General features: G+C 52.7%; 7 protein-coding genes across 7 annotated transcripts; 4 read left to right on the top strand and 3 right to left on the bottom strand.

The window, feature by feature from the left end:
* Positions 1–2,690: 2,690 nt before the first annotated feature.
* MRS44_000225 (uncharacterized protein) lies at positions 2,691–4,132 on the bottom strand (the record flags this gene model as incomplete). Its single annotated transcript, XM_065623946.1, has 3 exons — positions 2,691–3,146; positions 3,299–3,907; positions 3,959–4,132. The coding sequence occupies 3 exons, from the start codon at positions 4,130–4,132 to the stop codon at positions 2,691–2,693; spliced, it is 1,239 nt and encodes a 412-aa protein (XP_065479685.1).
* Positions 4,133–7,701: 3,569 nt separating this feature from the next.
* On the top strand, positions 7,702–7,991 carry MRS44_000224 (uncharacterized protein; the record flags this gene model as incomplete). The annotated part of the gene is made up of 2 exons (XM_046276902.2): positions 7,702–7,724; positions 7,787–7,991. 2 exons carry the CDS (start codon positions 7,702–7,704, stop codon positions 7,989–7,991), a joined length of 228 nt encoding a protein of 75 aa, XP_046129651.2.
* Positions 7,992–8,719: 728 nt separating this feature from the next.
* Positions 8,720–15,019, top strand: MRS44_000223 (uncharacterized protein; the record flags this gene model as incomplete). Its single annotated transcript, XM_046276903.2, has 1 exon — positions 8,720–15,019. The coding sequence occupies one exon, from the start codon at positions 8,720–8,722 to the stop codon at positions 15,017–15,019; it is 6,300 nt and encodes a 2,099-aa protein (XP_046129652.2).
* Positions 15,020–15,409: 390 nt separating this feature from the next.
* Positions 15,410–16,992, bottom strand: MRS44_000222 (uncharacterized protein; the record flags this gene model as incomplete). The annotated part of the gene is made up of 3 exons (XM_046282183.2): positions 15,410–15,508; positions 15,573–16,738; positions 16,791–16,992. 3 exons carry the CDS (start codon positions 16,990–16,992, stop codon positions 15,410–15,412), a joined length of 1,467 nt encoding a protein of 488 aa, XP_046129653.2.
* A 341-nt stretch (positions 16,993–17,333) lies between these two features.
* Positions 17,334–19,041, top strand: MRS44_000221 (uncharacterized protein; the record flags this gene model as incomplete). The annotated part of the gene is made up of 6 exons (XM_046274021.2): positions 17,334–17,541; positions 17,603–17,660; positions 17,724–17,852; positions 17,912–18,411; positions 18,459–18,714; positions 18,777–19,041. 6 exons carry the CDS (start codon positions 17,334–17,336, stop codon positions 19,039–19,041), a joined length of 1,416 nt encoding a protein of 471 aa, XP_046129654.2.
* Positions 19,042–19,710: 669 nt separating this feature from the next.
* Positions 19,711–21,416, top strand: MRS44_000220 (uncharacterized protein; the record flags this gene model as incomplete). Its single annotated transcript, XM_046282184.2, has 6 exons — positions 19,711–19,897; positions 19,951–20,008; positions 20,063–20,191; positions 20,249–20,781; positions 20,840–21,095; positions 21,179–21,416. 6 exons carry the CDS (start codon positions 19,711–19,713, stop codon positions 21,414–21,416), a joined length of 1,401 nt encoding a protein of 466 aa, XP_046129655.2.
* Positions 21,417–21,464: 48 nt separating this feature from the next.
* On the bottom strand, positions 21,465–22,667 carry MRS44_000219 (uncharacterized protein; the record flags this gene model as incomplete). Its single annotated transcript, XM_046276904.2, has 1 exon — positions 21,465–22,667. The coding sequence occupies one exon, from the start codon at positions 22,665–22,667 to the stop codon at positions 21,465–21,467; it is 1,203 nt and encodes a 400-aa protein (XP_046129656.2).
* Between the last annotated feature and the right edge of the window lie 211 nt (positions 22,668–22,878).

Raw genomic sequence — 22,878 nt, 5'->3', positions numbered from 1 at the left:
GGGGGAAATTAACACGGGGGTGCACATGAGAAGTCAATCGCCACGAAAAAGAACGGCAGCTGATGGGCCCGAGAAAATGGTCAAACGAGCGTGGCTTGCGCTACAAAGAAAAGGAAGCCCAGCGCCATTCGCCTTGCAATTTTGGAACAACCGCGCTGTGGCGTCTTCTAAAGGCTTGGGCGTTGTCTTGCTCCATCCACTCGGGCTGAGTCAATCCTCAGGCCCCCACTGGCTGTGCAAGAGTCATCACCTCATGGAGGCTCCATCCTCAATGGCTCCAGCGCCTGCATCTGGGAGATGAACCACGGATGCTGCCTGTCCGCCTTTTTACGGGAGACGGGTCTTTCTGTATGTCTTCAGGGGTAAAGGGGGTTTATTGGTGTTGATGGAGAAGCTAGCGATTGAACTTTGTTGATGTCTACCAGCTACCCGGGAGATCAACAATAACAATAACATCATGACTGTCAATTGTTGTGCTGACAGCCAAGCAAAGTAAACTCTCTTAACAGACATCGGATATGATCCTCCCGCTCCTCTATAATGCCGCATTCTACAGGGCACCCTCGTTGACAACCAACGTCTTTTCCTCAGATAAAACAAAATGCAACTGTCACGTTGTATCTCTCCCCCGCTTGCTCCCAGTCCAAAACGTGTGAACGAACCTTCGGTGCCTCCACAGCCTTCGGAGTTTTGCCCAGGCTGTGTTCTTTTGACCTCCGATCCTTCGTAAACAAGTGCTCTAATTGGTCGTATACGATCCTCTTCTCCATTCTGCTGCTTTTATCCCTGCCCCTGATCACTGCCTTTCTCGTTCTTTGCCGAGAGGATCGCAAAATGCTAGGGCACAGAGACTCCAATGCCCTGGCTCGCCAGGCTCGTGCCGGCTGTGCCTCGTTCCTCAAACAAGCTAACAGAAGGAAAAAATGACAGGGACCTGAAGGTAACATCCCGTTTGTCGTGTTGCTGTCAGGTCCCCCCCTCAGCCTCCAAAAAAGCCCATTCACCACAGCCACCAACGCACGTCGAATTGCCGTGTTACCCTCTCTCCTCAACTGAAATTGATTCAGCGAACTCCAAGCCACTCCCACTTGGTCTCTCCTCTCCCGCTCCGAGACAAGACATTGATTGAGAACGGATCACTGCATCCAAGACACGGCATGGCCCAACTCGCACATGGGGGACAATCCTTGCCCTGTCCCGCCATGGGGCCGGCCTCTATTGACTCACTAACTTTGTAATTTATTTATTTTATCAATTCTTTTTATTCTCGCTGCCCACTTTTTTGTTTCTTGCTCTTCTCTGCCTTCTGCCAATGCCATCTCTTCCACCGTAGACGGTCTTGTTAGCGCATCTCGAACGTCGATAGTTCCATGCGGGCTTATCACTCTTCATCCGCGCCCGGCCATGTTTGCCGCCCGTCTCTGGGCTTTCCCTCTCCTGGAGACTCGTATGTCTTTGATTACCCAACTGGACGACAGACGCGTCCATCGTCTACCCCATTTTACTGAGCTCAACGACGTCCGAGTGTTTGCAGGCCATGATATCATCTAGTTGTAAACTACTGGGCTTCTACTGCCAATGCTTTGCCAGCACCGACCATACAGGCCTGGCATCCTTTCGGTCCAAAGAAGCACCGCTCTTTGCATCGTGCTCCTCTTTCCCCTTGCAAGATGCATGCACTCAATAGCCCACAACACAGGCCTCAGAGGTCCTTGCCGCAATGGCAGACGGCCGCTCCCAGCCAACATCAGCCCATGATTGTCATCGCCGACCATCAAAGGCAAAGCAAGATCTGTGCCTGGACGCTTTCGCCCGGATCCTTGCCACAACTGGAGCTGGGACCTGGAGCTTTCTCGCCGGCGCGTCTTCTCCCCTGTCACTTCTCTGTTGATCCCCCTGGCCCATCGCCAGCTTCACCCCTGTTGCCTGCCTGCCCGCTGACTTGCTCGCCGATGGTCCCCGTCCGCTTAATCATCTCTCCCCTCACGGTCAGGTCCTCTGCCGGGTTGTGGGACAGCTGGCAAATCTCTGTTTCCTCCTCTCCCCCCATGTTGGTCCAGGCCCGGCCTGGGCCGAGCTGAAGACAAGGATTGGCTCCCCTACGAGCTGAGCTATTGATCTTGGTGTTGATAGTTCTTAAGGCTACTGTTTTGGGCGCGCTTGCCTCTAGCTACAATCTCCTCTTCCTTTCCCAGCCATTTCCTTGGGTTAATGCACACCCGAAATGCTGGTGCCAGCACTACTTTTGGAAAGCGGAAATGACGCCATGAGATTAACATTAGAGTTTTCGTAAAAGGAGTTGATGGTGGGAGAGTGACAGCCTGTCTTTGTCATGGATTCGTTGAGGTGGGTGGTGATGTCAACAATAAAGAAGCTCTCTAGTCCATGATAACCCGAGAGCTGCTATTCCACCTGTTGGTGGCACTATAGCTCAACAATGCCGGATCTTGTCGTCTAAAAGCGTGTGTATCTTTCCTTTATCTATTGACTATCATCACCGATCTAGGAGTCCTCCAATTGCGCCCAGGAAATCCTATGGTGGTCTATGCTATTGTTACACGCCAGTGTGTTGCCCTGGGCTGAGCAACACTGTCGTTGGTTTCTGGACACCACCCAGGAAACGAGCCAAGAATGAAACAAAAAGAGTAAAACGCCGCCCAACGCCTAGCTATCCCGTCTTTCAAGCAAGTTTATTCCTCGTCCTTGACCTTGTCGTCATCCTTCTCCTCGGACTTCTCTTCAGGCTTCTCTTCTGGTTCCTCGGTCGTCTTCTCTTCTTCGGCCTCCTTCTCAGGCTCCTGGACCTCAGTCTCCTTGGCGTCGTCGAAATGGTTGACGAGCACGTAGCGGAATCGGGGCTTGCCAGCTTCCATGTCGACAATGGCCTGGTTGGCATCGGACATGGGACGCTTCTCAACCCACGGGATGATGTGCTTGTCGGCGGCGAGCTGGAAGAGCTCCTCAATCTCCTTGGGGCTGCCGATCAGAGATCCGGCCAGCCTGCGTCGTGCGGGTACGAGCGCCCACGCACTCACGGGGATGGGCTCTTCCGGAATGCCCACCTGCACAAGTGTGCCGTCGAGGCCGAGCATGTCAAAGTACTCTTGCAGGGGCATCTGCGAGAAGATCATGTTAGACATGCGGTTCTGGATGCACAGAAGAGATTGGGTCGTGAGAATGGGTTGCGGCAAGCTCGGCATGTGCAGTGTAAGCAATGCTGTTGGTCATTGCTAAGCTGCACGCCTTGACGCAGGTCCTCATGCATGATGAATCACAGGAACTCGAAATGACAACGTACCTTTGGTGATGAGACAGTGCAGATGATGAGGTCGAGGGTTCCGGCGTGCTTCTGAGACCAGTTCTCATCCTCGGCAGTTGCGATATACTCATCGGCTCCCAGTGCCAGAGCCTCTTCCCTCTTGTCTGATCGTCGGGAGATACCGATGACCTTGTCCGCGCCCATGGCCTTGGCGATGAGCACCGCAAAGTGACCGAGACCACCGACACCGACAACACCGACCCTCTTTCCGGGACCGGCGCCGAAGACCTTGAGCGGGGAGTAGACGGTGACACCGCCGCAAAGCATTGGCGCCGCATGCTCTGGGAGCAGACCGTCAGGGATCTTGATGACAAAGTGCGAGGGACTTCGGTGGTAGAGGGCATATCCTCCGTAGGCCTTGCCTCCATTTCGGTACGACGTGTTGTATGTCAGGTGCATATCGTGGCAATAGTTCTCGAGGTGAGTCTCGCAGGCCTGGCAAGGTCCATCGCGAGATTGGCACGAGTCCGTCTGAGCACCGACACCGACCAGGTCGCCGACCTTGATGTTTCCCTCCGCCTCGGATCCGACTCGAACTGCGACACCGACGATTTCGTGGCCGACGACGCATGGGAAGTCGGTTGGGCCCTGTTGATGGTTAGTATGTAAGGTGTATCAAGGAGATCTTTGGAAACATACCCAGCCAGCTCGGAGGGTGTGGATGTCTGAGCCGCAGATGCCCGAGTGGGTGATTCTGATATCGACATCTGACTCCTCCCAAGGCTTGGGCTCGTACTCCTTCCAGACCATGTGGCCTTCGGCTGCTCTTGGGTCTTCACCCATCCAGCCTTCAAACTTGTAATCGGTCGCCATCTTGATGCTTCTCAGGGGGTATCGTTGTATGGAAGTTGTATGCAGTGCAGTTGATGTGAGTGTATCCAATCTTGGTTGTTGATGTCGGATTGTCTGGTTCTTCCATCTCTCATCTTGGGCATCATGTCTCCTTTATATATCTCCTTTCCCAAGACCCTCCGAATCCTCCGCCTCTATTTCCAGCCCATTTGGCAGACCACTAACTCCTGGAAACTGCATCGACTCCCCTTGTCCGTATCACAACGTAACCGCCCAGCCGGCAGCGGACCGGCCTCCCGATCATGATACTGTCAAAACATTGCAACTCCACTCATCGATATGGCCTCTTCACCTTTGCTCACCTCACACCACACCATGTGGGACCATGGCCCGGCAGAGCCTCCGTTTGCTGGCTCCCGCCCGGGATGTGATCCACCGCGGTAAGGAGCCTCGAGGTGAGGGTAACGTCACCCGCCGATAGGACGTCTCGGTGAGCTCGTGGGGGTTCGATGGGTTATCGGCCGGTTGTCATTCGGTCGATGTTGATTGTGGACCAGGGGTCAGATAGGGTTTCCATTCTTTCTAGAAGGTGGCTTGCGGCCGTTGGAATGCTGAGGCTCAAGTGCCGGTGCCATGTCGCCGAAGGTTTGAGGCTTCTGTAGTTTCCGCTTGAGGCTCTGCCATGACTCGTAGGCGTCTTGGAAGACGACTCTCGACAGTATTGATTCTCCATCGTCAGCATCAGACTATGATAATCGAGACCGAGATAGTAATCCATGAGTTGCATGCCCTGCCAGCTCATGGGCAGTTTTGGGAAACCCATGTCTCGGTAACTGTCCGATAGTTTTGTCCCATACGGAGAGGCCCCCGTTCCAAACGTTCCTGTGGTGATCCGCTTCTCTCGGCTTGAGGTGAGACGGTGCCGAAGCCATTCGCAGACCGGGTCTCTGGGCCGTGGAGTCGAGAACGGGCCGCGGTGAGGCATCAAGAATCCAGGCATGGGGGCTTGGAGCGACACCGCCCTGGACCTCACCTTTGGAGTGAGTCGATGGGCAGGTATATGAGTCGGTGAATCCCGTGATTCTCGGGCAAGTAATCTTCTTTCACCGACGACCTTCTCGGCGCTTCCGCATGAGAAAAAAAGGATGATCTGCAGCCAGCCCTATCTAGGGTGAGAAGGGGAGGCGATGCCAGTAAGACCTCTTCCCTTGTTCGACAACGTGGTTTGAGGTTCCAGAATAGGAGGAACTGCGTGTTTACCGGGACCGGATTCGTCGGGTCTCACAGGCCACTGCCCCTTGACGATGGAGCATGAAGATGGCCCACGAAGATAAGCATTGTCGCGTGATTCTGAATTTTGCGTGCTTTGGTGTAGGGTAAGCGTTTAAGATGGAGGAGGTTGCATTTTCTGGAGGCAATTGGATCGGTCACATTGTTATAGACTAGAAGTAAGATCTAGTGTCTACTGGACTCGCGGTAAACCATCTCTCCTTGGTCAATTGATGCATCTATCTGTGTGTTGTTGCGTTCTCATCCATTGCGATAATATCATCCACCCCACACATTGGGCACTACTCAATCAAGTGCCATGGACGATAGTAGTATTGAAATTGTAACAAGAACAGGCCAACTCGGGCCGGCAGCAAATCACATACTCCCAACCAGGCCCGTGAAGAGAGGTCCGTGTGAGGCATGGGCATCTAGGTGAAGCCGGGAACCGAGAAGCAGGGACCACGGCCTCAAGGATCACTCACCGATCAAACAGAAAAGAGGTCGACGGCGTAGCCTTCCGGTTCTTTTTCGTCGTATAGAAGAGGAAGCTGGGAGATCGGATCAAGTCGGAATACAGCCCGGTGTAGAGCTTTGGCGTTGATGTCGTTGGAGTTGGTGAAGTTGAGGCCATGGACAAGCATCGTGACATCACGTGATACTCATGAAGGGGGAGAGATGGTGGCATGTTTGGATTTTGTTGGTTCTTTTGATGGGCAGACATTCATGGAACCGAAAACTTCCCTGTCAGAGCCCAATCTGTCTCTGGCATTCTCAGCCTCCCTCACAGCAGACTTTTCACAGCAAAACGTGCAGACTGTCCTCTTCTGTGATGGTTGCACACTACAAAGTTGGCTGCCTCACGAGCTGAACTGTCAGGCTGACAACCTGTCCTCCTCCCTCGTGTTCAGTCCGGCACTGCTCATACTTGGTTGGTCTGAAATCTCAGCCGAAACATTAGAAAAAGGCTTTGCTGTTTATTTCTACTTTTTCTCGCCTCATTTTTGGGGGAGGGAGATTGATCGTCCCTCATGTGTGTGACGTGCCTCCATGGTGGCCGTCATGAAGTTGTGGCTGTTATCACGGCTGTGGAGATGGCCTGAGACAAGACCATCTTACACGGCCACACTTTTCATTTCACTCTTTCAACTCTCCTTCCCTGATTCTTGAGGCCTTCACCTGAAGCATTTCCCACTAGACATGCAAGTATGGTCTTGATTCAGTGGGCTGGATTGGTTGTATGAGCCACAATTGATTAACATCTTGCTTTCTGTCGTGATCGCAAACCCCTTGGCATCGTGGCACAGAAGGGTACCCGGCAAAGGCATCCCGGTGGAACTTTGGAACCGGGTAGCGAAGAAAGGCCAAGTCAAAGTCCAAAAACCCTCGGCCGAGTATCCGTAAAACAAACAAGCATCGCCTCGATCAAGTTCGCTCGTTAAATTAGTCTGATCGATCAAGGCCAGGGCGGTCCGCAGCCACCATCACCGTTGAATCTCTAAAAAGGCGCAGATTGGCTCCAAATGGCGACAACGGCCAACGGTAGGCCCCGTCATCGTCTCCACGATCGTGTGCAAGCAATTGCACCTTTCACGATGAGTCAGGTCTTGGGTCGTCTTGGCTTTCGATGAGAGTGGCTTGTTCCTGCAGGGAATCTCCCCTTTGCGCATCCTCAATTGCGCTTGACACTCCATTCGCATCCGCGATCTTGAGGTTTCTCTAGTTTCCAAGCTATCCCGCGGCCGCAGTTCTAGCTTCGCCTCCGCCAAATGTCCACGACGGTGGACCAGCGAACATCACCGTCGTGGTCCATCACAGGTTTCAGACCACAGATGGGGGCGCCCCCAAAGATCCAAATCCCACAGTTGGCAGCGGCCTCAATTCAACGGTGGCTGTCTTCCCACTCTCCGATGTGCTATCCAAAGTCCCATTGGCCTAGGATCTTCGTTGCCTACCTCAACTGTGTGCGATGCTGGGGGCCATGAGTTGTTTCGCGCAGCGCGCATTGTCTGGAGCTTGATGTCCACCGTTGTGTGTTTTTCCAGTTTCCAGTTTGCTGTAGTCTCGTCTGCGAATCTGGTATGCTGAAAAGATGTTTTAGAAGCTATTTAAATGCTTTATCTCCCATATTTGAAGCCATCTTGATCTTCGCTATCATCATCTACCTTTGCCTCTCAACTCAAGATACTGTACCTACAGTACCTACCCATCACAGCCAACCATCGCCAACCCAAGCAACGCCGGTTCAAGCAAAGACGGACCAACACCAACAATTCGCAAGCCAACTGTCCAATAATCACAAATCAACAACAAGAACAAAAATGTCTTCTCCTGCCAGCGCCCAGTAAGAAGCCTTTCCATCACTTCTCACGATGAGTTGGCCGCTAACAATGACCGCGCTCACAGGTTCAGCAGCTCCAGTGGCTCGGGTTCCGTTTACACGGGCGGCCAGGCCACATCCACTAACGGCACCATGCTCAGCCAGTGGGCCGCCACACCAGACCGAGCTGAGCGCTTCTGGGCCACAGGAGAGAGGACGAGGAGGAGCGCGATGGAGAAGGCTGACACGATTGTGGCTTTCGACAGAGCCTTTACCGGAACAAGATCCTAGAGAGAGGATCTGATTGTGGCTGCGAATTATCTACCCATGGAAGCACGGCGTTTTGGAGTTGCGATTGACTGGGGCCTCATTTGAGGCCTTGTACAACAGATGGATAACTATGGGTTGAGCATCATTTGCCTCGGCATTTCCCCCCGATTACTTCAGTATACGGATACGGACATCTGAATTGCAAATGGATTCTACAAAGTCATCAGACGAGCTGCAGCGCTACCAAGTGCCATTGTGATCTTCATGTACTCCGCAAGCTGGGTATTGGTTGGTTCAGCTGTGGCTGGCCCTGTGAGACGTGAAACGTGAGCAAACAGCTCAGCTCCTTGACCTGACCGCATCCTCGACTTTTCCATCTTACATTACTCGTTCCTTGACGATATCCATCGAAATTTAACTTCATTGCATCGTTTTCAAGAGAACATATCATCAACCCTTTGACTGGTAGGCACGGTCAGCTGATTGCCGTTCTTGATAGCCTCCATCGCGTACCCTACGCCGCACGGACCCTGGCTGTTGCCTGCCAGTCTTCTTGGCAGCTGGACTCGGGAGCTGAACAGAACATCCGGTATTCATTTCCGGCCGTTCATTTCTACCTCGACTTCTTCATCATCTTTCAGAAGGAAGCATTTGTTGTGCTGTCTTTATTCGACCGACAGCATCTGGCGGACACGACAAGTCTAGTCCGCCAGCTTTCATTCCATCAACGAGCTTCCTACACATCCGGCATGCCTTCTCACGACGCTCCGTCGAGCGACGACAACGACGTCGTGGTTGTTGGCCGTGATGATGTCAGTAACTATAATCCCGACAACATCCTTCCCGAATCTGAAGACACCATTGCCAAGATCAGACAGTGGCTGCGGCCTACCGAGTATAACCTCGATGGCAGCGAGTATCGCAAGCATCTCGCCTCGCACCTCGCCAACACTGGAGAGTGGTTGCCACGCCTAGACAGATACGAAACCTGGCACAACAGTCCAGATCATGGCCTCTTGTGGATTAGGGGCGTTCCAGGTTCTGGCAAGTCTGTCATTGCTGCCACGTTGGCACACAGGCTTTCCCAGGAAGATGTCCCAGTGCTCTACTTCTTCTTTCGTCAGATCGTTGATGCCAATCACCGGCCTATCAATCTGCTCAGAGACTGGCTCGACCAAATTCTCCTCTATAGCCCTCCCTTGCAAGCAACCCTCAAGGAATACATCGACACCGATCGATCTCTGGGCAGTGTTTCAATGGATGAGCTATGGCGCCATCTCCGTATGGCCCTGGCTTCGATACCACTGACATATTGTGTTGTCGACGCATTGGACGAGATGGACCAGTACAACGATGGCTTTGTCCGTTCACTGGCCGATCTTGGCCATTGGCGCCCATCCAGTGTGAAGGTACTCATGACGAGCCGACCGGTTGTGAGTGTTGAGACCCCCATGAGGGGCATCGGCTGCATTAATATTCGGATGGAGGAGGATCTCATTGATATCGACATCGCGACCTATGTCAGGCATTGCCTGGATGGCACTTCCATCTCGGAGGATGACCGACAACGAATCAAGCAGGCTGTTCCAGGCCGAGCAAATGGACTGTTTCTCTACGCAAAGCTGGCCATGAAGGCGTTCCTGGAACCAAACGTCAACGTCGCCACCGCTCTGGAGATGCTACCACTCGACATGGAGGCCATGTACGTTAATCTTCTCCAAGAACACGCCAGGAGGTCTGGTATCTCCGAGACAACCCAGGTGCTCATTTTGCGATGGGTGACGCACGCAACCCGCCCCCTTAGACTCCTGGAGCTTGCCGATATGCTCAAGTATGTGCTGGGTGGACAATCGACCAGCCTCAAAGATAACAAGGATCTTGTTCGGGCTGCCTGTGGGCCCTTGTTGGAGATTCTCCCCGATGAGACCGTCAGCGTCGTTCACCACTCCCTGACCGAGTTTCTCACGGGGACCAAGAGACCAGTGCACTCTGTTTATCCTGTTTTGGACCCGATCTCATCTCACGCTCAACTTGCCGAGGTCTGCCTCAAGTATCTCCAATCTGGATGCTTGCAATGCACAAATCCAGATTCGAAACTCTTCAATCAAAACCTCATGAACTTGAACTTCCCCTTCGCAGAATATGCCATCGATAATTGGCACGTTCATGTTGCCAGATCCGAATGGGATGGTCTTCCCGGAAACCCGATATCCCAGCAGCTGGAGTCTTTCTTATCTGATGGCTCTACAAAGAAAAAGTGGTTGAGGATGTGTCTGGAAGAATCTCAGGGGATAATCGATGACGAGTACCTTGGCTCATTCTCAGATCTCCATGTGGCTGCGATATGTGGCCTTGACTCCTATATCACGACTCTGATCGACCAGGACAATCAGGCAAAGATCGACCAGGGAGACCTAGAGGAGCGAACGCCGTTGTGGTGGGCTGCTGACCGAGGACATGCCGGAGCCGTTCGAGTATTGTTACAAGCTGGGGCAGCACCTAACCAACCTGACCGAGGCGGTCAGAAGCCACTTCACACAGCTGCCATGTTCGACCGTTTTGAAGTGGTCCAACTGCTTCTTGAGGAAGGAGTTGATCCATTGACACCGAAGGGCCGGGACGACGAGGATTCTGTAACGAGGTCATATCGTCGCCTTCTGACACCTGTGGAAATTGCCTGTTCTCATGGCCATCTGCGGAGCGTGGAAGCATTTCTCCCTTTCATCGATGCAGACACAAAGCAACTTGCTTTGTCCTCGGCGGCGGGAGGTGCCCAATCTCATATCCTCAAGCGACTTCTCCAGGAGCCTGGTATTGACCCCAATGCCAGGCATTTGGACGAAACGCCCCTGTCAGCTGCAGCCGCAATGGGAAATGTAGATGCGATGGAGGTTCTTATCGATGCTGGCGCTGATGCTTCGATCACATCCAAGGCTCGCGCTTGGGATGGGCCTATGATCGGTGACGTGGAGTTGTGGCGGACGCCGCTTGCCAGCTTTTGCTGCAGACAAGATCATACTCCAGCTCTACGGTTTTACCAACGTCATGGTCACTATCGGCCTGGAAAACATGCCCCCAAGGCCAGCAGAACGGATGACTTTCGGCGAGGCCTGTCACTCTTGGTCAGAGCTGGAGCCGACGTGAACGAGAGAGACTCGCTTGGACGTGCTGGTATTCACGTTACCGAGGATCCTGAGGCAGTCAGGATCCTACTCGACGCCGGTGCCGATCCAAATGCGGAAACTCTACTTGGTGAAACCGTCCTTCATTCTTTACCGAGAGGAGCCGATGAGAATTATCTGAAACTTCTGGTCGAAGATGGAGGTGCTGACATCAACAAGAGAGAACTTCGAAGGGGGCAGACACCCCTCATGTCTGCTATTGTACGAGACTTGGATATTGCTCTCCGCATTCTCGATTACAGCCCAGACCTCAATGCCGTCGACAATGCAGGAAACGGGCCTCTTCACTATGCCGTATCCCAGTATGGCAAGCCGTTATTTGATGAGCCATTTGTTGAAAACGAGGAGTCAAAAAAGAGCAATAGGCTACATATCTTGTTGTCGGCGCTGCTGGAGGCTGGCGCCGACCCAAGCTTGGCCAACGAAGAAGGACAGACACCCTTGCACCTGTTTGACGTGAGGTCCTTGTTACAGTACCCAGAGTTGATCGAACTCCTGGTCAAGTTTGGCGCGAGCACCGAGGATCGAGACTTCATGGGCTACACTCCGCTGTTTCGCCTGATAGGCAGAGCAAAGGACCTCCTGGAACAACACCGACTCATCAAGGTCTTCAGGAAAGCCTCTGCGCGCCTCCACGCCCGCGATAACAGGGGCCGTACCCTCCTCCATGAGGTTATTCGACACGGTAACAAGCCCAACCGTGGGCAATGCAGCATCACCTCGGTGTTTCAAGAACTTATTGATGCGGGAGTATCGCCTTTTATAGTGGATTTCCAAGGCAACACATTGTGCCATGAACTAGTCAAGGGCCCGAACCCCAGATACGCCTTGGATCTTCTCGCTGCATTCTGGCTACTTCTTGAAAAGCTTGGGCTGGACACTGACCAGCCCGACTTTGAGGGGAGAACTCCCCTGCATCTTGCATGCTTGCTGAACTTCCCTGATAAGCCTGGAGATCGGGGCGAACATGCGGCCCGGTGCGTTGAATGGTTCCTGGACCACTCATCCAACCCCAACGCCGAAGACAGGCAAGGGGTACGGCCCATCCACCTCGCTGCCTCTACGTCAGACTGTGCTGTTGATCAGTTGATAAGGGCTGGAGCGGACCCCTTTGCCTCGACTAACCAAGGTCTCAATGCTCTGTCAATCGCCTCACGCTGTAGATTGAGTAATACGCTCGGTTTGGTGCTGGAGCGCATGAAGGATTTGGATCCTCAAGCCATGCTGAAGGCGGTAAACGCAAAGGACATAAGCCAACTCACGCCTCTTCACTACGCGAGTCGCTCTGGACGAATTGAATCGGTCTCGCTGCTGCTCGAGGCAGGGGCCGATGTTAACCCAACGTTCGATGCATCAATCCTGTCAGAAGATGCGGAGCCTTGGTACCCCCCAGTGCTTCAGTGTGTCTTCTTCAAGAGAGAGAACGCCCTTTGGAGACAAGACGATCCACCGAGAGTTTCTGGAGGATATTCAAATCCCTTGTCCACAAGGAGTCGATTCGACGATGACGACCGTGGCAGGCCAGCTGCTGTGGCTTTTACAATTGAGGACACCAACCGCCCACGACCGAGACATCCCTCCCCGCCTCCTTCGAAGGTATTTGATCCAGTCCTTGGTATTGTACGGTATGATGAAATCGTCAAGACCTTGCTGGCGGCGGGCGCAAAAATGTACGACAACAGCCACTGGGATCACTCGGCGTTGTACAGTGCCATGCGATTTGCGGCACGCGAATGGGATGACTACGTCGTAAATCTTCTCTGGACTTGCCATGAAGAAATTGAAGGCCCAGAACTGCCGGAGCCCATCAAAGTCGCCGTCGCCATGAGTAGGGCTCGGCGTCAGATGGACACGAAACTACTCGGCGAGGCAATCTTGCCATGCTCCAAGGAGGTGACGTGGGAGACGATTGAGGAACTGCTCAGTGACCGCGAATACTCGCTGATTCTCAAACTCTGCGAGGCTGGTGCTGATTTCATGTCGGCCAGCCCCCGTGGACAATCCATTCTACAGGAATTTGTTAAACTTGGATTTGCCCAGCTGGTTGACGGTTGCTGTTCATCAGAGGAGGCATTGCGTTTCGACGATCCCCAGTGGCGTCAAGAACAAGAGGGCTATCCTTCGGCTGATCCATTCGAACCTTTGGCTATCACGGCGTGTCTGCGTGCCGCTCCTAACATGGATGTGCTGCAGGTCTTGGTTGAGAAGAAGGGCGTCGACATCAATGCGCCTAGCACCATTCACCACACCGGAATGTGTGCCCTTCATGCTGTTGCTGAGGGTGGTTCCTGGTGGCAAGTTGCCCAGGCAATGCCATACCTGGTGTCCAAGGGGGCCGACCTGGAAGCCCGCGACTATAAAGGCAACACACCGCTCCACTGTGCCCTTGCAAAGTACAATCCATTCCATGTAGCTGCGGCAAAGACTCTGATTGAACTCGGCGCCGATGTCAACGCGGTCGATTCGGCAGGCGAAGGGTGCCTTGAGAAAGCAGCCCATAGCCAAGAGCTTGTTCGCCTCTTGGTCAACCATGGTGTGGAAGTCAGCCCAACTGCTATCTCATCTGCAGCTAGGAACAAGGACTTGGGTGTTTTGAAGGCACTTCTATCTTCCGAAAAGACGCCTGCCCTCGTCAAGTGCTGGAACTTGGGCTTGAACGATGTAAGAGGATTGGATCCTAGCTCGCCCGAGGCTCGGATAGCTCGCCAGGGACATCCATTGTATGTCGCGGGTACGATACTGCCATTGAGAAGGACTTCTGAAGACAATGACGTCGGTGAGATGCGTGCTAGGAAGATGATGGAAGCACTCCTGGAGGTAGGCGTGAGCCCTTACGACACACTCCTGATCCAGAGTGATTTCAGAGACAGGTCCACCAGGCCCTCGTTACCGATGACTGTGGCGAATAGGAGATGGAGAACGGAGGATAAAGAGTCTGAGAAGATACCATTCCTCGAGGACAGCGAAGATGGGCTTGTGCCGGCTCTCCTGGCCGATAGACTGGTCTTCCACCAGCTACTGGCAGATCATGGCGTCTACGAGCCTATTCTCAAGCTGCCAGGGCTTGACCTGGAGCGTCGAAACGCATCTGGCCAAACTCCCCTGTTGGCTGCTTGTCGGGGAGGGGCAGCTGCGTCACCCCTCTATTACAAGCCAGTTCTGAAGGATCTGTTGGACAGAGGAGCGAACCCAACTGTCCTAGATGACTACGGCCGGAACTGCCTGCATTATTGTCTTAACCACCACTCAGCCATAGTGGTGATGAAGCAGCTGCAAGAGCTCGGCGACGCTGTCCCGGCGCTCGTCAACCAACCCGACACTTACGGTTACCACCCAATACATTATCGCTTGGCGGCGCTCGCGCAGGGAGTCCTCGGACCGCAAAATGACGAATGGCTGGACTACCTCATCGCGCAGGGAATGGATGTAACAGCTACAGATGGTGATGGGAACGGCGCTCTTCATTTTCTCGCCTCTGGTTTGTTGCCTTCTTCAAGCCATCTGGACTGTTGTCGGCGCCTCTTCAAAAGGTTTGTGGAGTTTGGGCTGGATGTAAATGCTCGCAACAAGGCAGGAGAAACACCGGTGTTTTCCCTCCATTCTACAGCCTTTGTGTTCGGGCAAGAGAGTGAGGTGTTGGAGATGCTGGACGAGATGGGAGTTGACTGGCTGGTGAGGGATGACAAGGGGAGAACGGTGCTGCACGGGGTAGCGGTAGAATGTGATGTCGTCTTCAAGGGCATTATGGACAGGGGTGTTGATCCGCTACTGGAGGATGCTGATGGGCGGACCAGTCTGGATCTGGCAGCGGCGTACGGTAACGTTGGAGTGATGCGCCTGTTTGACAAGAAGAACAAAGGAGATTGAAATGTAGCTGTGGAAGAGAGGGGTTAATCTCTTGCTTGTTTGGCGGATGTAGCTCTGGTGATAGGTATGCGAGTACTGGCTGGTCTTGGAGATAAATGGACAGACTATAACTCACATATAGGTTCCCAGAGGTTTGATGGCATTTGGAGAGCATCCCATGTCTGACAATGTTATAAGATGAGGCCACGGGCACTATTGTTTTAATAATTGCATGTATATTCTACCCGCACGCTATAACGCTGAGCCTTCGGATAATACGTGCCAAGCGCGGTGACATCCAGTGCTCCCTGGGCCCTAGACCTTGTCCGCTCTCCCCAGCCTGACTAGCTTATTCTTAGCCTCTGCAGCGCCGTTGGTTTATTTAGCCACCTAAACACCTTGCAGGTATTTCTATAGCTCATCATTGTTACCGACTCGCTCTGAGAAAAGGCTTTTCCCCAGCCATGACGAGAGGAGTTTGAGAATCACGATAGGTTGGTCAGTCGGAACCTAGTTGAGAGAGTATAGCAGTTAGTAGGAGCCGTCTGGCGGAAGAGATGTTGCAATAACTCACCAAGTGCCCAGCATTCTCAAGCTCCGCGTACCACAGCCCGTCCGCGCGCTTCAGTTGGCCGGCAGAGACCCCTTCCACTGTCTTCCACGAGAGAGTTTCCCAAGGGCTCGCACGATAGAGGCCTTCGCCAGGCCACTTCAGGTTCTCTAGCGTCCTCCGAGTTCCCACAGAGGTGCACAGGATATCCGTCACGCCGTTGTAGTACAGAACGTCAATATCTCGACCGGAGCCGCGAGCCCTCTCCTCAGAGGCGTATTGTAGAATTCTCTCGAGAGCAGTGACCGTCGATTCCCCAATGTCGCCGGATTGGATAAATTGCTCGCTGACAGTGCCATTGGCCACCCCAACAGGCCGAACCTTGTTGGTCTGTGATTCGATCTCAAGCAGTTCCCAGGTCTCTGGCGTATTCATCCAGGCTGTAACTGCCCGGGAAGTCTCTATACACTTCTCGGGTGGATCACAGTATTTACGGCGGTCCCAAGAGTGCTGAGGGCGAAGCTTCTCGAACTCGAACTCGCCCAGACAGAACTCGGCCGACCGATAACAGATGGCACTGCCCGGTAGAGCTTCACAGGCTCGGAGGAGGTCAAGGCATTCTGGTAGAGTGGTGGAGAAGCGAGCGCATTCGGAAGAATTGAAGTAGTTCCGAAAGCCCTTGAATGGAAAGCAGCCCAGTTCGTAGCCTGAAGAATAGACGTCTGCTGGAGAAGTATATCCGTTACCGACCATGATGCCCTTGAGCGGAATAGCATCCCCTGGTCGAGGCTGGAACTTGTTGAATTCAATCAAGGCTGCCGCTGTCATGGGCACATAACGTCCACCGTATGACTCTCCGGCGATGAACAAAGGCACATCTCTCATGCCTGGGTATCCTTCGTAGAAAACACGCATGAAATCGACCAGCTCGATAGCTGCAGCTTCTGCACGGTTTACACCGCTGCTGTCATCGGAGTACGAGAAGCCGACATTGACAGGCTGATCGACGTATATGACATTGAAAAGCTCCGTCCAGGGGTGCTCATGGCGAACGGCCTCAGCTGGGGTTCCTTCAAGGCGGCAAGGACCATGTTCGAGAAAGTTCCCAAAGAATCCAGAGTTTCCGGGGCCTCCTTGTAGCCAGAGTACGAGAGGTTTGCTCAAGTGTTGAGTTCGAGCCTGATGAAACCCTTCACATAGGTTACCGATAGTGCATATAGGGCCAGCCAGAGCGGGACTTACAGTAGAACAGGTGATGGGAGCCCAGGTCAGCCCAACCAACGGTGTTGTTAGACCCCGAGTCACATACTTGGCCAGTAAGATCCTTGGCGCGAATAGCGTAGTTGGGTGACAAGGTAGAGGGGATTGTCACGTATTCGCCTCGCACGCCAAAGGGACTGCAGCATGCGAGCCAGATACTAGTTATGAGATGAACGGCTTTCATGGTTTGAATGAGCTGCCCTGATCAGCTTGGGCAGCCCAGCTCTTCAGGGTCAATGAAGTCATTTAAATCCAGTCAAGTTTCCAACCAAGCGTGTAGGACCGAGATCCTAGCCCGTGCCGGCCGGTTTGTGACCAGGCATACGGTGGACCCGCTCTATTCCCAATGCAGTGCGCGGAAGAGGTGGCGAGAATCAGGACATGGCGCCAGGGGTTCTTATCGATCATGACTGGGTCCTGGGATGCTCTTACTAGGTCTGTAGGGTAGGAGGCATGCCCTCAAATACAGTTATACAACCCTCTCAAACCAACCACGGCTAGAGGTCACACAATTTCTCAATCAGAATGTGGTCCCTTTGTAAGATCGCGTTTTCCGTCCAAGTCGCCCTTGGCACTGTCTCAGCTGCATTGATACCGAGTGTCAAGGACCAGCTTTTCCTTTCGCCACCAACCCAGTTCACCAAAGTCCAGCAGAACGACAGCCTTTGTGATGCCCGCAGTCGGCAGTGGACGGGCAAAGTCCCAGTGACTAATGGAAATAGCCTCTTCTACTGTACGTTTGATTGGATGCCCTGCTTTGATTTTCGGTCGACGCTGAAGCTCATGAAATTCAGGGTACTTTGAAAGCCAGAGATATCCGGAACGAGCACCGACGATTCTCTATCTGACAGGGTAAGAGGTCTTTGACATTCCAGAGAACAACAAATGTAGAAACATCACTGACGATCCTTCAAGAGGCCCTGCTGAAGCCTCAGCCCAGCCCATGCTCACTGGTGTAGGCCCCTGCCTCATCAACAAGCACGGCAACGACACAACATTCAACCCCTTCTCCTGGACTCGGAACTACAATGTAATTTTTGTTGAGTACGTTCAAAGTGCATCTGAAAGGTTAAATCTGGCTTTTTGACTAACGATTTGAAAAGTGAAGTTGCGGGTAGCGGCTTTTCCAAAACCCCTGAAGGTGTGGATTTTCAGCCGACAACTGCTCACGAGGTCGCTTCAGATGTCAAGGTCTTTCTCCACAAGTTTTCTACAGAGATATTTCCTGAACTCGGAAATCGTGAGTTTCACGTCATCGGAGAATCCTGGGGCGGCTTCCTGGCTCCTGTCGTGACAGCCTTTCTTCTCGACGACAATCTCGGAGGCCCTCACGTGCCCGTGGATGTGAAAAGCACCGTCATGATCAGCCCCTTCATCGATATGGGCTTCTCGGCACCTTCGTACTATGATACTCTATGTGCAGGAGAAGAGGTGTATCTAAATGTCACGGAATGTGCGAGTTTAGGTGCAGCTGTGCCGCAATGCGAGACTGAGGTACTTCAGTGCCGCCTTGCCGAGACGAAGGAGAGCTGTGACAAGGCAATGGAGGCTTGTGGCCCTATTATGGCGGCTTGGTTCCCTCCAAAGCATAATCTCGTCAATGGTAAGCATGGAACCCTTCTGTGTCTCGGTCTCTAACACTGCTAGTAGTTAAGAAACCATGCGAGAGCTTTCCGACGTGCTCTCCATTGGCCGGAGCCGTCGAGAAATACATGAATAATCCCGCGATTCAACGAGTTCTAGGCCTGAGAGAAAAGGACCCAATTGAGTTGATTGGTGTTGACATGAGTATAAACCATCAATTTGCTGATACGCTCATGCGATCCAACTTGACTCGGTACACATATTTGCTCGACGAAACGCGTTCGCGAATCCTGATAGTTAGTGGCCGGTACGATCCAGATACGTGAGTGGAACCCGATCCAACATCCTGTCAGGTTTATATGCTGACGGTGCCCATTATCACAGACCTCTTATAGGGACGGAGAGAGCTGCAAATGCCTTTAAATGGTTTGGACAAGCTGCCTTTCGAGCAGCTCCACACAAAGACTGGTTCTATCGCCTCGAGGGAGACAGTTCCTTAACAAAGGGAGGATATCTGAAAGGCTATGACAAGCTTTGGTTCGCCGAGATTGATGAATCGGGGCATACAGTGAATGCGGACGCTCCCGAGGCTGCCCTCTATCTCGTAGATCAGTGGATAAAGGGTGGACTCTCTGTCATTTCTGCTTAATATTCAGAGATTGTGATGAAGCAGGTTCCACGGTTGGGTGACGAATGTGGCAACCAGAACTTGGAAGGCCGCTCACTCGGCTAGAACATGATAATCGACTTGCTGCGTCAAAATTGGGCTGTGATGTCATTGATGTGAAGGGAAGTGTGTGACTTATCATTGCGAAATCAACTGCGTGGAGTAGAAAGTAGGAAAGATTGTATGCTGTGATAGATTGACTTGATGGCGTCCGTAGCATCATCCAGCCTCGACTGGGACCATCCCAACAGTGCACAAGGACCTCCAAGCCGTACTTTGCCCCAGTGTTATCCCTCTAATAGTTAGTCCGCGGAGCGAGGGGTCTTCGTGTTTAAACCTTATGATCACGATACTTACTCCCGAGGCATAAGTGAGGGAAGGATGATGTATCTCCTTAATGGATACCTTTGATTGGTTGGTGACCCCTTGGGGTACTTGCTTGGAGGTCCTTGTGCACTGATGAGATGCTCAGCTCCGAGTCTTACCATATCCGGTCATCGGATCCCCCGGGTATGTCTAGGATCTTGCCCCAGGAGTGGAGGCTCCGGTGTCAGCGGTAATAAACTCACTAACACTGCCGAGTATAACTTCGAGTATTTCAGATGAAGGAATCACAAGTTTTGCAGCACCAAACAGAACATTAGAGTCGACATGGTTAGACTTCCCCTCTTCGGTCTCACTGCGCAGACAGTCTTGCAGGCGTCGCAAAAGTCGTTTCAGCCATCAAGCCAGAGCAACTCGGTCCTCCGACATGAACTAGATGCCTCGTTTTGTCCTGCTGGTGTTCGGAGCCATGCCGGCTCAATCGAGATTTCAGATAACAAGGAGCTCTTTTATTGTATGATCCAACTCTGCAATAAGCGTCATAGGCAACTAATCTTGGATGGAAAGGGTTGTTTGAGAGTGCATCGGAACCCGCCAATGATCCGCTCATCGTTTGGCTCAGTGGGTAAGCCATGAAATAATCTCACGAGACTTGGGAATGACACTGAAAAACTCCCAGCGGACCAGGAGCTGCCAGCACTTTCGCTGCCATCAGCGAAGTCGGCCCCTGCTGGGTTAATACTACTGACAACTCAACCTTCCACAACCCTTATCACTGGGCTCGAAACGCCAATTTGTTGATTCTAGAGTATGTGAGAGTTTGAAAGCTACCCGTAAGATTCAGATTTAACGCCGCTTTCGATAGTCAACCTGCAGGGGCCGGTTTCTCCTTGGCAAGCCTGGAAGAAAGGCATCAAGTCGTAACTTTAGAACAGGCCACTGAAGACTTTGTCGAGTTTATGCACCTGTTTATTCACCAAGAATTCCCCGGTTTGTCCAAGAATGAGCTGCACATCGCTGCAGAGTCTTACGGAGGACGATGGGCTCCTGCATTCATGCATCAACTTCTCGACCTGGCTGAAGTGCAATCTCCTCTAGGAGTCCCCAATCCGCTCGGATCCATCATTCTTGTCAATGCTGTGGTTGGCACTATGGGCGGAGATCTCTCAACATCCAACTATGAGTTTGGATGCACACCGAGCGGTGCCATGACGAAGCTCGGCTACGGTTTCAACGCGTCAATTTGCTCCCTGATTCAAGAACGGGGTCCTACTTGCGAGTACTACGGGTCTCTTTGTGAGACCACAGGTAAAGTTGCCGTGTGCAAAGACGCTTCAAACTTCTGCGCACGCGAGATTGCCGATGAGATACCTCTCGGAGACCGCAACATGTACAATAGTAAGTTTTGAATTTGGCCTCTTCGTTCGTACAACTACTCTGACCATGGCCTTCTCAGTTGCACAGCCATGCGAGAACCCAGAAGAGCTATGCATTAATGCTTGGGCATCTTCCGTCAACTTCTTCAACGACCCAGCTGTTCAGTCAGCCCTCGGCGTGAGAGGTCGTGATTGGACGCCTGTAAACACCGACATCGCGTATGCGTTCATGGAGAGTGGTGCATTTGGTCAATCGGTCATTTTGAAGCTCAGCGCACTATTAGACTCGGGAAAAGTCAGAGTTCTGGTGCTCAACGGCCATTTGGATGCCCTGACGTGAGTTGTAACCATTTCATCTGCACACAAACACCCCTTGACTTCTTCGAACACGTCCTAGAGTCTAACTTTCAACTACATAGCTTGACTCCCGGCCAGATCCGTGTGTTTGACAAAGTCCCCTGGAGAGGCCAGGTCGACTACAGACAACAAGAATGGAGGGAATGGACTCTGGCTAACCCCATCCACGGGGTGTCTCGTGGAGCTGTCAAGAATTCCACAAACCTCAAGTTCATCACCTTCGAGAACGCCGGGCACATGGTGCCGGGAGATGATCCTGCAGCTGCATCTTGGCACCTTACTGAATGGTTGCATGGTTGAGACATTGGCCGATCCTATTATAGCTTGGACGTATCTGCTATTCTGTACCTAGGAGGGTTTCTTGGCTGTAAACTCCTTGAATAGAAACCCGCTGTCCCCTATTTTGTCTCCGTCCTCGACAAAGTAGGTAGAAAAGCCGGTGTAAAACGCCTGCCCGCCAACCTCCACAACCACTGCCTTGTCAAACCCATTTGGTCCGTTCCATGGAACCTCTTTGACAATTGTTGCCGTAAAAGCACCTGATTCAAAGTGATTTGACGTGAGCGAGTTGTATGCACAAGTCTGCCCGACACCCCTTGCACCCCTTGCGTAGGCCAATGCCATTCGAGCACTCGTTCCGGACCCCGTTGGAGACCTGTCGACCTGGCCATCTCCAAATATGCACATGCCTGATCCTGTCTCAAGAATGCCGGCGGGACGAACTCCAGTTGAAGGATCTTCTAAAAGAACCGCGTAGTAGGCCACACGCGCCATGTGTGCCGGCATTCCAGACTGGTGTATGATTACTTCGTTGGAGCCAAAGACATCGCCAATTTTCTTGACACATGAAACAGCGTCATCCAGGCTGATGCCCTTCAATCCTGCACCAAATCCGAGTTCTCTCAAGTCGATGACGAGGAAGTAGGCACCTCCGTAGCCGATATCCAACACAACCGAGGATCTCTCTCCAAGTTGTGGCCAGCGACAGTGAGCAGGGATGGGCACTTCCAGGCCGAGACAGACTGGGTACGCTGGAGTTGATAGGAATCGTATAGGACGACTTTGATCGCATCGAGAGTCGTCGGTTACCGGTACAATGACTGTCACTACGCCACATGGAGCATGTAGCTTGATATGGACGGCCTTTTCGTTTTCATCGACAGTCAACTTGTGTCTGTTCGGAAAGATGGAAGTGTCTTGCGTGTCAACGAGAAATCTTGCAAGTGCAATGGTCGCATGGCCACACATAGGGGAGTACCCATAGCTATGGCAGAAAAGGACTCCGATGTGGGCGTCTCCGGATCTGATCAACTCGGTATCACGGCGGATAATCGCGCCGTACATGTCCTTGTGTCCACGAGGCTCGAGCAAGAGCCTCTTCCGGTAGTCGTCATGCTCTCTGAGTGCTTGCTCTCGCTGCTCGAGAAGAGTCCCGGAAAGATGAGGGTACCCATGGTAGACGATCCGGGCAGGCTCGCCGGTGACGTGCATCTCTACACATCTGAGCACCTTGGAGGCTGGAATGACACCATGACTGATGAGACTCTCCATCTTCTGCCGATGAAGTTTATCTGATTGCAAAATGAACTGAAAGACTTCACAGGAAACTGAGTAACTGCCTGGAGATAGCACATAGCCTCCGTACCACACAGGCCCTCCGGCCCTAGCCCGGCCAAAGGCCAACGACTTCGGGCAACGAGCTGTGACACAGAAGCAGGATCAGCTGAGCCCGAAAATCAGGTGTATCCACCAAATTGCTGTA

Source organism: Fusarium solani (assembly GCF_023522795.1).
Source record: "Fusarium solani strain SB1 chromosome Unknown bctg00000000, whole genome shotgun sequence".
NCBI classification, from domain to species: domain Eukaryota; kingdom Fungi; phylum Ascomycota; class Sordariomycetes; order Hypocreales; family Nectriaceae; genus Fusarium; species Fusarium solani.
This window is presented reverse-complemented; position numbering and strand designations above follow the sequence as displayed.